This window comes from Dermacentor variabilis, chromosome 4 (genome assembly GCF_050947875.1).
Source record: "Dermacentor variabilis isolate Ectoservices chromosome 4, ASM5094787v1, whole genome shotgun sequence".
In the NCBI taxonomy this organism is placed as follows: Eukaryota; Metazoa; Arthropoda; class Arachnida; order Ixodida; family Ixodidae; genus Dermacentor; species Dermacentor variabilis.
In genome coordinates, this window is record NC_134571.1 from 163,699,005 (window position 1) to 163,715,587 (window position 16,583).

Sequence of the window (16,583 nt, forward strand, 5' to 3'; positions counted from 1 at the left end):
CAACACCCTCATTCGGTTTTCGTCGGAGCGCGAGCAAATTCTCTTGTTTTAGAAGCTCCATAAGTTGCTGTGCAGCTTCTGTGATCTCGACGACTATCCTTTAACCCCTCTTGAATAAATGATGACAGACGATGAATGCACTGAATGAACAATTCCTCAGCATGATTTCTGTCTCCCACCACTTAAAATGTTTGTCTTTGATTTGCTATTGGGACCCAACTTGTGATGAAACTGAGCAGCCTCGTGGAATAACTTGTCGCAGTTTTATCATATTACGGTTTACTTCGACGAATTGAAGTAAACCGCAGTCACCGCATGCCGTTACCGCATGCTTCGATACAGAGCAGCAAAGACGATCTAGGAGATTGGTAAACAGGCGAAAACTTGACTACAGGTGGTAATGTAGATCCACGTGAAACATGGTAACAGACCGAGGAGAAAGCGCTTGTTCTATCCCCTACGACGATGAGACGTAACTTCTTGGAGTTCGACATTAAATAAGCAAATCATTTGGGCTGTTCCACAACATCGAAATGTCAGCCTTTTAATATACAATTTTTTTTTCTTGCAAAAGAAGAGTAAATTTGTATGCATGATGGTCAGGGAAAATCGAAGGAAGGAAGAATAGCAAATAGATCGAGAACACCACACAAAGGTAAAAACAAGACATGGTAGTTCCTATAGCCGCTCTTACTGTTTGCGACCACTGATAAATATATGAACCAACCTATCTAGTGGTGGTATCGTGTAGTGCGACAAACAAAAAGTCCGTGCGAGGATACCTTCTGGATCAAGAAGTAACCGCCTATAAAAAGGATCCCCGATGTTGCTGAAAAAGAACGCAGGGAAGTAACGAAAAGGAGATTTATGTAGATTGCCGAGCAGAACATGAATTGTTCGAACTAAGCAAGGCAGGTGAGGCTGTTTGGCATCTGGTCTATGCCAATTGACCTCCTCCCTGCGTCAAGAGGAATTCGGAGATCTATTTGCCATTCTTCCTTGACCGGTGGCAGTTTCGGATCCCTATAGGGTTTCGGGGAGATTGCCCGGGAGAAACTAATACCCTTATTGCGAATATGCCGAGCCTGCCATCTGCAGGCAACTTGATGAAGCCGTTCTAGCTGCCCATGAGCTCCTCAGCCTCCATACTTGAGCTAACCTATCGCACATGGACAGTGACTAAGGGCTCAAAACAAGAGCAGTGCATGTGCATCACTGGGGGACGAGACCCTGGATACCGGCACCCTTCGACCCACCCGTCTTATCCGGAGATCCAGGCGCCATCTTTTGCTATTACCGCACCACGACGGGTCACTGCCGGACTCAATCGTTAGGTGATAGAATTGCCGTAATTCGTGAGATTTGTGTAGAATTTTACGTTGTATTGATGTCTTCTATTGTAGCTTTCTCTTTTTCAAGCGAGTTTTTAAACCGCACTCAGTACCACTGTTCATTCTTTGCTAATCTCTATAATATTAAAAGATGTCATTCTAAACGGCTTCATCATTCTATGCACTCAGGTTTCCAATGAGTTACCAAAACGATAAGTGACTAACATAACACAACGCATCATTGATACAATGGCACACATCTCCATTAATTGCACCCATTTTCGTAGTCGTCGAAAGAAAATTCCCACGCTTGCCATCACTCAAGGCATTCACATCGCTGATGGCAGAACAGCTGGCGTATATGGAATGTGTACTGTCTGCGTCGTCGTTGCTGATCACCCTAGTGTTGCCATGTTCACGGTGCTTGCCCACTGCACCACTGACCTGACACTTTGTGTATGTTTTTTCTCTTATCATTCTACGATCATCCATTGTTCCGCAAGTACTGTCCGCCTTGACGTCCTTCTCCTCTCCGATCCTCCTGCTACACGCGAGGTTCACCTGACCGACTAATTTTGTTCATGTGCGAGCACACGTACTGAGGTACACAAAATTTGCTTTGTCACCACTTCCGGGTGAATATTACATCACTGCCTCAATTCCTGCCGTTGCTCTCACGAACAGCGCCAGTGTCCGCCATACCGTGCTGACTGTTACCCAGAACCGTACGCCACGTTCCGTGCACTATTTCGGCCATACAAAGCAAGTGCTGCCACAGGACATATTCGGGAGCTTTATGAGTGCTTTAGCCAATCCCTGCTTCCAAATTGCGCCGTTGGCGACTCCTTCAGCCCTCAAACAATGTTATTTGTTGTGACAATGATGATTGTCTGATACCTCTTGGATGGTTGAGCTGAGCCCTGTCTAAAATATTTTTGCCTCCTTGTAGATATATTTTCGACCAACATGACAGTCCCTTGGGCCAGATACATATACACTGCAGATGCTCAGTCAATATATAGTCGACACTACCAAGTTTATGTGACGAAGTGCCAAGAGTGGATCAGATGCTAGCAAAAGATATCGCTGACTTGTCCTGATGTCCGTGGGCGATAACTGTGCATTGGCGAGAGATGAAGATGCCACGTAGAGGCGTTGCGTTGACTACCGCTCCCTCTATCACATCGCAAAGAACGTCTGCCGACATTTTCGGATCGAAGACGACCTTAGTTGGGTCTATGGTAACGAGCACTTTTCGTCCATCGGCCATCTGAGAATTATTGGTTAATTGTGAGCCGTCTCGAGTGGGATGATACAGCTTGGATAACGCCGAACGAACTTTTATCGCTGTGTTTGCAACCTTACTGTGCACTGTAACTTGCCTTTAAACAGTTGTGTAATGAAGAAAACTCATAGCCGATCATGCATAGGTTTAACGCGTAGATGATGCCGTCGTCGAGTGCTGCATGACTCAATCATACCTAACATCAGCCTATCACTCCTCGTTCAGAAAAGTAACATTCGAGCGTACGCTTGTTGTTCCAAGCAGGAGTTGTCGCATTTGAGCGTGCTTATTCAAACATAGAAGGAATAATCAATCAAACTGAAAGATGGCATGGCCACGACTTACAACGCCTAGAAGTGTGAAATTTCGCGCAGTAGTTAGTGAGTTGCTGTTAGTGAGTTTATTGTTATAGCATCGACATCCTAATCTCATTAATTTGTTCTTTGCCTCCAGACCCATTTTCGCGTCCCAAATGTCTGTCGAGTGGGACGGGTGATTTGCCGAAGAAGCTTCATTGATAGCTGCTAGGCAAGACAGTTGTTCATGTCAGCGCTTCTGATGTGACGGTATTCGAGTCAACGGGCTCGCATGTATTATTCCGCTCGGTACCTCTACGCCTCCAGCAGACTTATGTCATGGAATTTTTTTAACGTAGATGGGACCCAGATCGTGCTCCCAGGGCTCGATTTCCGTTGCTACCTATTCCAGGCAAAAGTGCAGCCTTGCGTTTTGTTGTTCATTGTCCTGTCCAGTATGAATTCCATCTCGATTTTTGTAGATTTGATGGTGCACATAGCTCTACTGGCATTCGAGAGCCAGCCCAATCAATGAATTCATTTTTGTGGCTCTAATTTATTGAATCTTCAGAGGGGAAATGTCTCAGAAGTAGTTCGCGAGCATCATCGTTTTACCAACTCGGTGTTCTTGGTAGTGTAGCCATACCGTTCGCTGCATCGCCGGCAGAGACGACTGCAATTAGATCAGCTTGCGCCCGGAGAGCTCTACGTTGAGCATACTAGCTGATCAAACTGTTCCCAGAGCATCGTCCAGTCAGTTTCTCAGCCGTCGAACCTCAGCAGCTCCTTTTTTTAGCAGGCAACCAGAAGATTGCTGAGTACACTGTCTTGGTGTCAATGTTTTCGGTGGGGTTGAAGGACCCGGGTTGGGAAGGCTTCGTAAGTGATAGTTGAGTATAACAGGCTTGGCGACCACGCGATCGTTGCAGTATACCGCGCGATCATATTCAGCCTCCGCTTCGGTGTCCATAAGCAGCGGTAGTATCTCAGAGTATTTGAACAAAAAACCAGTCAAAAACACAAAGGACAAGAGGAGAGGTTCACACCACAACGACTGGACTATCAACTGAGGTTTATTAGAATCGGTGTAGTCCCAGCAAGGCCAGCAGAGCATGCGCAACTGCATCATCACTAATGACATAGTGTGAAAAGACAAGAAACGCTTCTATCGTGACCGACTTAGAAATTCAAATTCTTTTTCAAGTAAGCGCACCGAGGTTGTACTAACGCAGTCATCACCTAATAAACTGATGTAGTACGCTTCCAAGATTTCCCGCTCTTCTTTGCCCTTGCCCCTACCAAGAATCGTCACATTGCTAAACAAAGGATACCAACCACACTCTTTGCAATGGCGAGGCAAGTTAGCACTGTTATCTGACCCCAGGAAGGAGTGGTGCTCACGCAGGCGGTCATTAATACATCGACCGGTTTGGCCTATGTAAAATCTTTCGCACGTGAGAGGCAACTTATAGACAACCCCTGCAGCACATGCCGTAAAACGGTTTTCATGCTGCGTTGTGCAAACTTGGTTCCTTGCCCTGCCTCGAGAAATGCGCGAGCACAGACCCGAAAGCTTACAAGGGGCAGAAAACACAACACTTACTCCCTGCTTGGCGGCAACCTTCTTGATATTGTGGCTCACTTTATGCACATACGGCATAACTTCAAGTTTCCTACGTTCAGTTGCCCCACCATCTGCCAGCTTCGTACATTCCTTCTTTAGCCTCTGAAGCAGCGATTCAGCCACCGCTTTCAAAAGAGGGGGAGGGAACCCTGCGGCCTCTAAACGTTGGGATTGTGCGTCAAAGCTACTTTTAATGGCGTGGTGACCGCTTCTTTCAAGTGCATTGCGGAAACAATTGAATGCAATCCCTCTTTTTACAATCTTTGAATGTGCAGATCCAAATGGTAAAAGAGCTTTCTTGCCCCTAGGTGAAAACATCCAGCACAAATGCCCGTCATCAAAGAATGTTAGTTGCAGTTCTAGGAATCTGATGGAATGATTGCTAGGAAGTTCATGAGTGAAATTAAGAGTGCGTGAAGAAGCTTTAAAAGCAGTCAATACGTCGTCTACTGCTGCGGGCAGAGTGTCATTTGGTAAAAGCTCTAAAAGTACTAAAAAATCGTCCACATACCTAAAAACTTTGCATACACGCTTGTTTAAAAGGAAGCCTTGAAGTTTTCTGTAAAATTTTGCTAAGAATATCTGGGAAAGCACTGGGGCAACACAAAAGCCAATACATATTCATTTTTTCTGAAGGAACAAGGAACCTTTGAATTCAACAACAGTGGATGACAGATAAAAGGACAGGAGCTCTAGAAAGGCATCCACCGACATACCACATGCATTCTGGAAGTTTACAGCACTGCAGTGATCAATAAGTTCACGCACGGCTACAAAGAGTTCATCATGGGGAATGCTGTAGAAGAGGTCTTCAATGTCAACTGAAAAGGCCATGTTGGCACCAGGGATCCCACTATTAAGGACCTCTACCACCGCTGCCGAGCTAGCCACGCTGAATGGATCCTGCCCTGGGAGGGCCGTCAACTGTCGCTGAAGAAACTGACTCACTAACTTCTGCCATGAACCTGTCTCCGTGATGATGGCTCTCAGAGGGCAACCCACCTTCTGTGTTTTTGCTGAAAAGAACACTTGCAGGCGGTTTCCCTTGCAATCCATGACACTTCGCGAAAGTTGTTCCAAGTTGTTTTCTTTCAGGAGCTTCACCGCTGCCGTCTTCAACCTTGAGGGTTTCCGATTTGTAGACTCGAAGTTCTTCGCTACAGCAGCCATTGCCTTCTCTCCAAAAGACCTTGTCGGAAGGACCACGAAGCCGCCATCCTTGTCCGCTTGGAGGAGGATCAGATCCTTTTCGATGAAGTGGTCGACAACCCGGTTTAGTACTCGGTTGCTGTTTCCTGACTGCTTGCTATCAACCTTCAGAAGAACGTCAACCCCTTCAGACAGGCATCGCTGTTTTTCATCCTTGTGTGCTTTATCAGCCAGCCGACGTGCGGTGGCGAGCAGTTCATTGCTCCTTAAGCTTGGAGTGAGGCTGTACTTGGGGCCATATTGAAGCAGATCATCAACAACCTTGGGCACTGTGGCACCTTCCAAGTAAGTAACTGAACCTCTGTTCACTTTTAGCTTTCCTTTTTTGGTAGATAAACCCTCAGCTGATTCCAGAACACTTCTGTTGCCTGGCCTGCCAAACGGCGATGATCCCGGAAACAGCGAACTCCTGGCAGTTCATCACGTCCCGCGAGGCACAACACTCGCAACTAATCGTGCAGAAGCCTCACCTGCCTCCAGCACTCCGATTTCCAAATGTTGACCATGCGTTTCCAATGGCCTGTCGAAGGCTCCAGCAACCCGAAGAAGGCGACAAGCTCTGGTGGAGCGATGTTGACCTTGAGGCAATGGGAAAGGGCACGTGCTCGACAAGTGATGGAAGCAATTGCGCTAATACAAAGAGTAGCCTGACTGCCGGGAGAACGAACATTTAGAAAGACGCCCAGGGAAGAAGAAATGCTTTGCAGACGGGTTGAAATCTGGGCCAGTTGGTACATAGTTGAAGAAAAAACCAGTCAAAAACACAAAGGACAAGACGAGAGGTTCACACCACAACGACTGGACTATCAACTGAGGTTTATTAGAATCGGTGTAGTCCCAGCAAGGCCAGCAGAGCATGCGCAACTGCATCATCGCTAATGACATAGTGTGAAAAGACAAGAAACGCTTGTATCGTGACCGACTTAGAAATTCAAATTCTTTTTCAAGTAAGCGAACCGAGGTTGTACTAACGCAGTCATCACCTAATAAACTAATGTAGTACGCTTCCAAGATTTCCCGCTCTTCTTTGCCCTTGCCCCTACCAAGAATCGTCACATTGCTAAACAAGTCTACAAATCGGAAGCCCTCAAAGTTGAAGACGGCAGCGGTGAAGCTCCTGAAAGAAAACAACTTGGAAAAACTTTCGCGAAGTGTCATGAATTGCAAGGGAAACCGCCTGCAAGTGTTCTTTTCAGCAAAAACACACAAGGTGGGTTGCCCTCTGAGAGCCATCATCACGGAGACAGGTTCATGGCAGAAGTTAGTGAGTCAGTTTCTTCAGCGACAGTTGACGGCCCTCCCAGTGCAGGATCCATTCAGCGTGGCTAGCTCGGCAGCGGCGGTAGAGGTCCTTAATAGAGGGATCCCTGGTGCCAACATGGCCTTTTCAGTTGACATTGAAGACCTCTTCTACAGCATTCCCGATGATGAACTCTTTGTAGCTGTGCGTGAACTTATTGATCACTGCAGTGCTGTAAACTTCCAGAATGCATGTGGTATGTCGGTGGATGCCTTGCTAGAGCTCCTGTCCTTTTATCTGTCATTCACTGTAGCTGAATTCAAAGGTTCCTTGTTCCTTCAGAAAAAAGGAATATGTATTGGCTCTAGTGTTGCCCCAGTGCTTTCCCAGATATTTTTAGCAAAATTTTACAGGAAACTTCAAGGCTTCCTTTTAAACAAACGTGTATGCAACGTTTTTAGGTATGTGGACGATTTTTTAGTACTTTTAGAGCTTTTACCAAATGACACTCTGGCCGCAGCAGTAGACGACGTATTGACTGCTTTTAAAGCTTCTTCACGCACTCTTAATTTCACTCATGAACTTCCTAGCAATCATTCCATCAGGTTCCTAGAACTGCAACTAACATTCTTTGATGACGGGCATTTGTGCTGGATGTTTTCACCTAGGGGCAAGAAAGCTCTTTTACCATTTGGATCTGCACATTCAAAGATTGTAAAAAGAGGGATTGCAATCAATTGTATCTGCAATGCACTTGAAAGAAGCTGTCACCACGCCATTAAAAGTAGCTTTGACGCACAATCCCAACGTTTAGTGGCCGCAGGGTTCCCTCCCCGTCTTTTGAAAGCGGTGGCTGAATCGCTGCTTCAGAGGCTAAAGAAGGAATGTACGAAGCTGGCAGATGGTGGGGCAACTGAACGTAGGAAACTTGAAGTTATGCCGTATGTGCATAAAGTGAGCCACAATATCAAGAAGGTTGCCGCCAAGCAGGGAGTAAGTGTTGTGTTTTCTGCCCCTTGTAAGCTTTCGGGTGTGTGCTCGCGCATTTCTCGAGGCAGGGCAAGGAACCAAGTTTGCACAACGCAGCATGAAAACCGTTTTACGGCATGTGCTGCAAGGGTTGTCTATAAGTTCCCTCTCACGTGCGAAAGATTTTACATAGGCCGAACCGGTCGATGTATTATTGACCGCCTGCGTGAGCACCACTCCTTCCTGGGGTCAGATAACAGTGCTAACTTTCCCCGCCATTGCAATGAGTGTGGTTGTTATCCTTTGTTTAGCAATGTGACGATTCTTGGTAGGGGCAAGGGCAATGAAGAGCGGGAAATCTTGGAAGAGTACTACATCAGTTTATTAGGTGATGACTGCGTTAGTACAACTTCGGTGCGCTTACTTGAAAAAGAATTTGAATTTCTAAGTCGGTTACGATAGAAGCGTTTCTTGTATTTTCACACTGTGTGATTAGCGATGATGCATTTGCGCATGCTCTGCTGGCCTTGCTGGGACTTCACCGGTTCTAATAAACCTCTGTTGATAGTCCAGTCGTTGTGGTGTGAACCTCTCCTCTTGTCCTTTTTGTTTTTGACTGGCTTTTTGTTCAAGTATGTACCAACTGGCCCAGATTTCAACCCTTCTGCAATCTCAGAGTTTGTTTCAGGTAGGTGTGCAGAGCCTAAAGGTGCTCTCTCAATAGAAAGAGGGCCATTTTGCTGTCACGGCACAGGCCAACGCTGCGTCGTTTTCTTGCATAATCCATTTGGGTTTAATACGTTCAGCCTTGCCCTTGGAGTGCAGTAATATCATACATTGATGTCCTTCGTGTAGCCCACCGAAAGTTGGTGGATTTGACCGGCGTCGATAGGTAGCCGAAAAGGTAGACGGACAGGCCGCCATTGGAATATGAACCTGGCAACGTTTAACGCTAGAACGTTATCTAGTGAGGCGAGTGTAGCAGTGCTACTGGAGGAATTAGAGGGCAGTGAATGGGATATAATAGGGCTCAGTGAAGTTAAGAGGACAAAAGAAACGTATACAGTGCTGAAAAGCGGTCTTGTGCTCCCGGGGCTTAGCGGAGAGACGAGAATTAGGAGTCGGATTCCTGAAAAATAAGGATATATCTTGTACCATACAGAAATTCTATAGCATTAAAGAGAGGGTGGCAGGTCTTATTGTGAAACTTAACAAGAGGTACAAATTTAGGGTCGTACAGGTCTACGCCCCTACATCCAGTCATGATGACCAGAAAGTCGAAAGCTTCTATGGAGGCGTGGAATCGGCGATGGGTAAAGTCAAAACAAAATACACTGTACTGATGGACGACTTAAATTCCAGGGTAGACAAGAAGCAGGTTAGAGACAAGTCATTGGAGGAATATGGCGTAGGCCCTAGGAATAGCGTGAGGAGAGATATCAGTAGAGTTTGCAGAACAGAATAATATGAGGATAATCAATACGTTCTTCCACAAGCGGGGTAGCCTAAAGTGGACATGGAGGAGCTCGAATGGCGAGACTAGAAATGAAACAGACTTTATACTCTGCGCTAACCCTGGCATCATACAAGATGTGGACGTGCTTGGCAAGGTACGCTGCAGTGATCATAGGATGGTAAGGACTCGAATTAACCTAGACTTGAGGGGGGAATGGAAGAAACTGGTACATAAGAAGCCGATCAATGAGGTAGCGGTAAGAGGAAAAATAGAAAAATTCCGGATCAAGCTACTGAAAAGGTATTCGGCTTTAGCTGAGGAAGAGGACCTTAGTGTTGAACATATGAACAATAGTCTTATGGGCGCCATTAAGGAGTGTGCAATACAAGTCGGCAGTAACTCAGTTAGACAGGATGCCAGTAAGAAATCCAGGAGACGAAACATCCCATCAAGAAACGCCAATGTATGAAAGCCTCTAATCCACCCGCTAGAATATGCATGGCAGAACTTTCGAAGTAAATCAACAAGCGTAAGACAGCTGACAAAAGGAAGTATAATATAGATAGAATTCAACATGCTCGCAAGAACGGAGGAAGCCTAAAAACAGTGAAGAAGAAACTAGGAATAGGCAAGAATCAGATGCATGCGTTAAGAGACAAAGCCAGCAATATCAATACTAATATGGATGAGATAGTTGAAAAGGCTGAGGAGTTCTATAGAGATTTATGCAGTACCAGTGGCACCCACGACGATAATGGAAGAGAGAATAGTCTAGAGGAGTTTGAAATCCCACAAGTAACGCCGGAAGAAGTAAAGAAAGCCTCGGGAGCTATGCAAAGGGGGAGACAGCTGGGGAGGATCAGGTAACAGCAAATTTATTGAAGGATGGTGTGCAGATTGTTCTAGCAAAACTGGCCAACCTGTATACGCAATGCCTCATGACCTCGAGCGTACCGGAATCTTGGAAGAACGCTAATATAATCATAATCCATAAGAAAGGGGATGCCAAGGAGTTGAAAAATTATAGACCGATCAGCTTACTGTCTGGTGCCTCCAAAATATTTACGAAGGTAATCGCAAATAGAATCAGGAACGCCTTAGACTTTTGTCTATCAAATTACCAGGCAGGAGTCCGTAAAGGCTACTCAACAACAGACCATATTCACACCATCAATCAGGTGATAGATAAATGTGCGGAATATAACCAACCCTTATATATAGCGTTCATTGATTACGAGAAAGCGTTGGATTCAGTCGAAACATCAGCAGCCATGGAGGCATTACGGAATCATATGTAATCATATGTAATCATAAGCATATGTAAAAATACTGAGAGATATCTATAACGGTTCCACAGCCACCATAGTCCTCCATAAAGCAAGCACCGAAATCCCAATAAATTAAGGCGTCAGGCAGGGAGATACCATCTCTCCAGTGCTATTCACAGCGTGTTTACGGGAGATATTCAGAGACCTGGAAATACCTTAGTAACTTGCGATTCGCTGATGATATTACCTTGCTTAGTAACTCAGGGGACCAATTGCAATGCATGCTCACTGACCTGGAGAGACAAAGCAGAAGAGTGGGTCTAAAAGTTAATCTGCAGAAAACTGAAGTAATGTTTAACAGTCTCGGAAGAGAACAGCAATTTACAATAGTTAGCGAGGCACTGGAAGTGGTAAAGGAACACATCTACTTAGGACAAGTAGTGACGGCGGATCCGAATCATGAGACGGAAATAATCAGAATAAGAATGGGCTGGGCTGCGTTTGGCAAGCAATCTCAGGTCATGAACAGCAGGTTGCCATTATTCATCAAGAGAAAAAGGTATAATAGCTGTGTCTTACCAGTACTCACCTACGGGGCAGAAACCTGGAGGCTTATGAAAAGGGTTCTACCTAAATTGAGGACGACGCAACGAGCTATCTAAAGGAAGAATGATAGGTGTAACGTTAAGGGATAAGAAAAGAGCAGATTGGGTGACGGAACAAGCGCTGGTTAATGACAACTTAGTTGAAATCAAGAAAAAGAAAGGGCAAGGGTAGGACATGTAATGAGACCAGAAGGTAGCCGATGGTCATTAAGGGTTACGGACTGGATTCCAAGGGAAGGGAAGAGTAGCAGGCGGCGGCAGAAAGTTAGGTGGGTGGATGAGACTAAGTACTTTGCAGGAAAAACATGGCGACAATTAGTACATGACCGGGGTAGTTGGTTGCTTACTCCAAGGGGTAGCGCCCAGTACCTCATGTATTTGTACTCTTCTTTCTTAAGACTTCAGCCCCCTCTGTGGCATGCACACGATGCTTCACATATCACACTTCACCTGTTTACCTGCGTGAAGCTCATCTATTTTGTGAAAATAATTCCTATGCACTAAAGAACACAATATAATATGATAATTTTTGTTCATGTTGTTGACCTTGTAATGTAGTTTGGGATACTACAACGGACACCAACAATAACAAGCTGCAGTGGCTGTGAAAGAATGTGTTAAGGATATTTGAGAACATAAATGGACCCCCGATCCTAGTACCCAGTGGTCTCCTGTTCTATAAACTTAATATAGTTAAAGCTTCTAAATTATGGATGATAAATTATCTCTTTACATCTATAAACACAAACTTCCAAATCATACAAAACCTTCCCCGTATAACTACAGCATAATCTATAGGCTAGTGTCTATACATATTGCAGTACATCTAGGCTGGACTACTGCGCACCAACAATATTCAACGTCTTTAAAAACTCGCATTAATTTCAGTGTCCCGCTCAACGCGCTTAAATCAGAAGTGCGTGATTACCTGGTGACACCATCGAACATTTTCTTTCTTTTTTGCTGGCTGGTACATTTCCTTCAGTGTTCATGGGTTCTGAGACAGTCTCTACTATGTGTGCTGTACATAGCAAATTCTTTTCTTCATCATCAGAATGACTTATGCAATTAGAATTGTTACAATTTGTCAAATCCACTGCCGGTTGCTCACTGTAGAGCGTCAGGTCCCGTCCAGCCGTCTTTGACAGCTTTTTGCCCGGGAGACCCGCAGCTTGTGTATTGAAAATAAGGTGGATCGTGATATTAACGCAGTAGTGTTAAGGATCCCGTGTTGCAAAAAAACATGATGTTGGCGTCTGGCGCCGTAGCTTGCGCTGGCGTCGTTTGTGCAAATATTTTCATATATATGTAGGTATATGTACAGTCAATCGCAAAAGTTTATGGGACCAGGATCTGCCAAGAAGCTGAATTCTGGCAAATCGTGGTCACACAGCCTCGAATTAAATGTCCCAGCATGTAGTAGCCTTCGCCACCTACACAGTGATTCATTAAATACGAAGTGTCATGCCTTAACAGTGCAGGAATTCACATTTGAAGAGGACACCGCATCCCGTAAACTTTTGCTGTTGACTGTACATAGCACGCATTCCCATATGACATGTGATGCATACGTGCTATATTACTGCGTCATTCTTTCTCATACTTTGTCTTACACTCTTGGCAAAGTTATTCCGCGGAACGTTCAGAATGACAGCGCACACATAAATCTGACGAAAGAAAGCACCGATAGCACATGCCTTTTACTTTACATTTTCTCACATTAAGCAATCAGAGTGCGAAACAATAACAGAAAGCTGAAAATGTTTTTTTTTTGGTGCAGCTGTGCACTATATTCGAGATCGGCCTGCGTAAGAGGCCGCGTTACGGTTAAATTAGGCTTACATAAGGTGCACTTGCCGGGAAGCGTGAGAAGCAGATAGGGTTCTTTGAATGCTATAGTGCTCTAATCTTAAAGGCAAAGCTTAGGTGTGCTGCAATTTTTTTTCGTTGTTGTTGCTCATATGAAATTTAAAACCTAGAGAAGTTTGTGGCCGGCAATATCAATAAACATGAGTGTACAGGCGCCGGTTATGTTCATTCTCAAGATTACGCAGATACTATGTGCCATTTTGCATCATTCTGGCTGCTGAGTTTTCACGAATGTGTCATACACACTTTGAGAACAATAGCAGGAATCACTGATATTCACAGTTATAAAATTTTGTTTTTTGCCCATTTTCACCTGCGCGAATACAACGCTCAGTGCTTCAAATTATGGAACCAGAATATATGACTGCAGTGGCGCCGTATGGGTCAAAAGTAAGGAGAACGCTTAATCTGTTGCAAAATATATAAATACACGTATATTTCACGAAGGCTGTACTCACTGCAGAGACTTTCCAACAAAAATACCGTTATTGTCAGTGTACAGCCAATGGTGGAGAATGGTGTAGCTTGGCCGTAGTTTTGCGTCTCTCTTATTATACATGAGGCTGGAAAGCATCTGCCGGAGAAAACACATAAGAGCCAATAAATATATTGGCAAACATCTCTACACCTTAACAGTGTTAACCTAAGAACTTTTATTGTTTCCGTCGTTTCTCTTGGCCTAAACCGTTAATGTACAGGGGGTATCATGCTCTGGTAAAGGTAAACGTTGGCCTTTTGAACTACTCAAATGCACATACCACTTGGCTACATCACTTCTGGTTGAGCTATAAAATAGGGTGTTTTAAAACAACTCATGCATTCTTGCAAGTGGGGGCGTTATGCATACTCAAAATGAACATCAAATTTTGTATTTTTTTTCAGCCAAGGCATTTCACTAGAGCCTCCTTATATAAATAAATATCGCTACCATTCTTACTGCGTTGCTGTCGTCGCAGTGCTCTCGCTATAACTTTTATGTATGTATTGGGGAGCCATATTCATTTAGCTATTGTTCTCGTGTGCACTTGCATAACCTGTCCGTCATTTGGGATTATACTGTCAACAGATGATGAACCATTTTCCGCTATTATAAATGAGTAGGAACTCCAACTATTGGCACTAATGTTTGCTTATCTAGTGACCGCATTTCCCCAGCTAGCAAATGTTCGAGGTAATCTCTCAGCGTAAGGCGCACCTTTCTGTCGCGGAGTATTTGAATGGTATCGATGGTTCGATGGGTTCACTATGTCGTCCCCGCCATTGTGTATTATAACTTTGCTTACTACGCTTATGCTGGTTACATGGTAGAACTTTCGTTAGCACCAGGAAACACGCTGATAGGTTTCTTCGGTCTGCGAGACAGCTGTTAAGCCTCAATGGTTTATTGCACAGGTGGCGCGCTGAAGACGATGACGCTGGCCATGATGATGAATATATACAGATGAAGAAGATGAAGGGGTGATATAATGCTCACACAATTTCTCCCGCGCGTGGAAGCGGCCAACCTGGCCGCTGGTTATGGCGGGAAACGCCGTATGAAAAGCTTTAAACGAGAAACATGCACAATCTCCGTGGCACGGCAGCGGCCGTCCAAAGGCGGAACAACTGGAGTGACACGACAGTTAACTGGTGAAGTCTGTGCCCGGACAACCTAAGGTCCCATAAAACGGGACTGAAATTTCTCACACAATCCAGGAGCGCGAGCTGGGGTCCAGAGTAACACTTCGTGTCCAGAGTGGAAGGAAACGACACGGTGAGATGCATCATAGCGAATTTTGCGGTCTTGTTAACTGGCGTCGGTGTTGAGGCGGGCACGTTAGTGACACAGGGCAATGCGTGAAACGAACTACTCACACACTGAAGTGCACGAAGGCACGGGGACACCGAAGAAAGAAGCGTAGAGGATATTGAGCGGTTGGCGACCATACACGAGGAAAAAGGGCGAGTATCCCGTAGTGCGTTAGACGGCCGTGTTGCATGCGAAAGTGACGAATGGTAGAATCACATCCCAATTGGTGAGGTCGGGGTCGACGTACATAGATGTCATGTCGGACAGCGTGCGATGAAAGCGCTCTGTGAGACCATTAGTTTGAGGGTGGTAGCTGGAAGTCCTTTTATGGATGTCACTGCACGCACGGAGAACATCGCTGAGAAGTTTAGAGAGAAAAGTCCTGCCGCGGTCACTGAAAAGAACACGTGGGGCTCCGTGCCGTAAGAAGATGGCCTTCAAGAAAAAGGCTGCAACCTCCTCTGCGGATCCCGAAGATAATGCGGCTGGTTCAGCGTACCATGTCAAGTGGTCTAGAGCTCTTCCGATCCATCGTTTTCCGCCAGTTGTTAAGGGTAGCGGTCCATAGAGGTCGATACCAATGACTGCGAAAGGAGCTTCAGGACACGGGACAGGTTGGAGCAGTCCAGCCGGAGGTGAGGTCAGTCGTCTGCGATGTTGGCAGCGCGAACAGGAAGCCACGTATTTTGCTACGCTGGTTTCAAGTCCAGGCCAAGAGAAGCGGCTGCGAATTCGCTCGTAAGTTTTATGGAAACCAAAGTAACCGGCAGTGAAGTCGTCGGGAAAGGTCTCCAATACCTGGGCCCCAAGTGATCGTGGAACGACAGGAACCCAACGGTGTCCTTCGGGATGAAACACGTACCGTTATAATATAGACTTTTCAATCTTCAAGTTCATAAACTGCCTACGGAGCCGATCATAAGGTATGCGAGATGATGCGCGAATACGTTCCCTAACGCAGTGGCAGTGGGAGTCATTACGTTAGGTACAGGCAAACGTATGAAATTAGCTGGATGGAAGCCGGTCGAGAGCTGCGAGTGAAGGGGATGCAGGTGACGCGTCCCGTGGTTTGCTCACAGAAGGTGGTAAGCAAGCAGCGTTTGAAGACGGTGGTAGGTGACAACGAGAGAGAGAATCGGCATCCTGGTGTTTCTTTCCAGACTTGTAGGTGACGTCGAAGTCGTATTCTTGTAAAAGGAGTATCCAACTGCCGACACGTCCGTTAAATTCTTTAGCGTCGCCAACCAGTACAAGGCGTGGTGATCAGTAACGACCATAACGTGGCGGCCGTGCAGATAAGGCCGAAATTTTTGAACGGACCAAACAACGGTGAGACACGCTTGCTCGGTAATCGTATAATTTTTCTCTATAGCTTTTATCGTGCGACTTGCGTATGTAATCACACGTTCTTAAGAATTTTTCTGACGTTAAAGAACAGCGCCGATACCGTGTTCGATGGCGTCAGTATGTAGAAGAGTGGGTGCCGTGTTGTTGAAATGAGAAGGCACAGGTTCGGACGTGAGGGCGCGCTTGAGGGCGTCAAAAGCAGTTTGGCATTCGTCCGACCATACGTAGGGAGCTCCAGAAGGAAGGAGTTGATTGAGCGGTGCCGCAATGGTGGCAAAGTTACGTATGAAGCGCC

General features: G+C 45.6%; 1 protein-coding gene across 2 annotated transcripts in view; it reads right to left on the minus strand.

Moving 5' to 3' along the window:
- Window positions 1-16,583, minus strand: part of LOC142578035 (uncharacterized) — a 132,664-nt gene that overhangs the window by 85,716 nt on the left and 30,365 nt on the right. For both annotated transcript variants that reach the window (XM_075687457.1, XM_075687456.1), the window contains exon 3: window positions 13,611-13,726. In XM_075687457.1, the coding sequence (XP_075543572.1) occupies window positions 13,611-13,726 (116 nt within the window). The remainder of the gene's footprint in view (window positions 1-13,610; window positions 13,727-16,583) is intronic.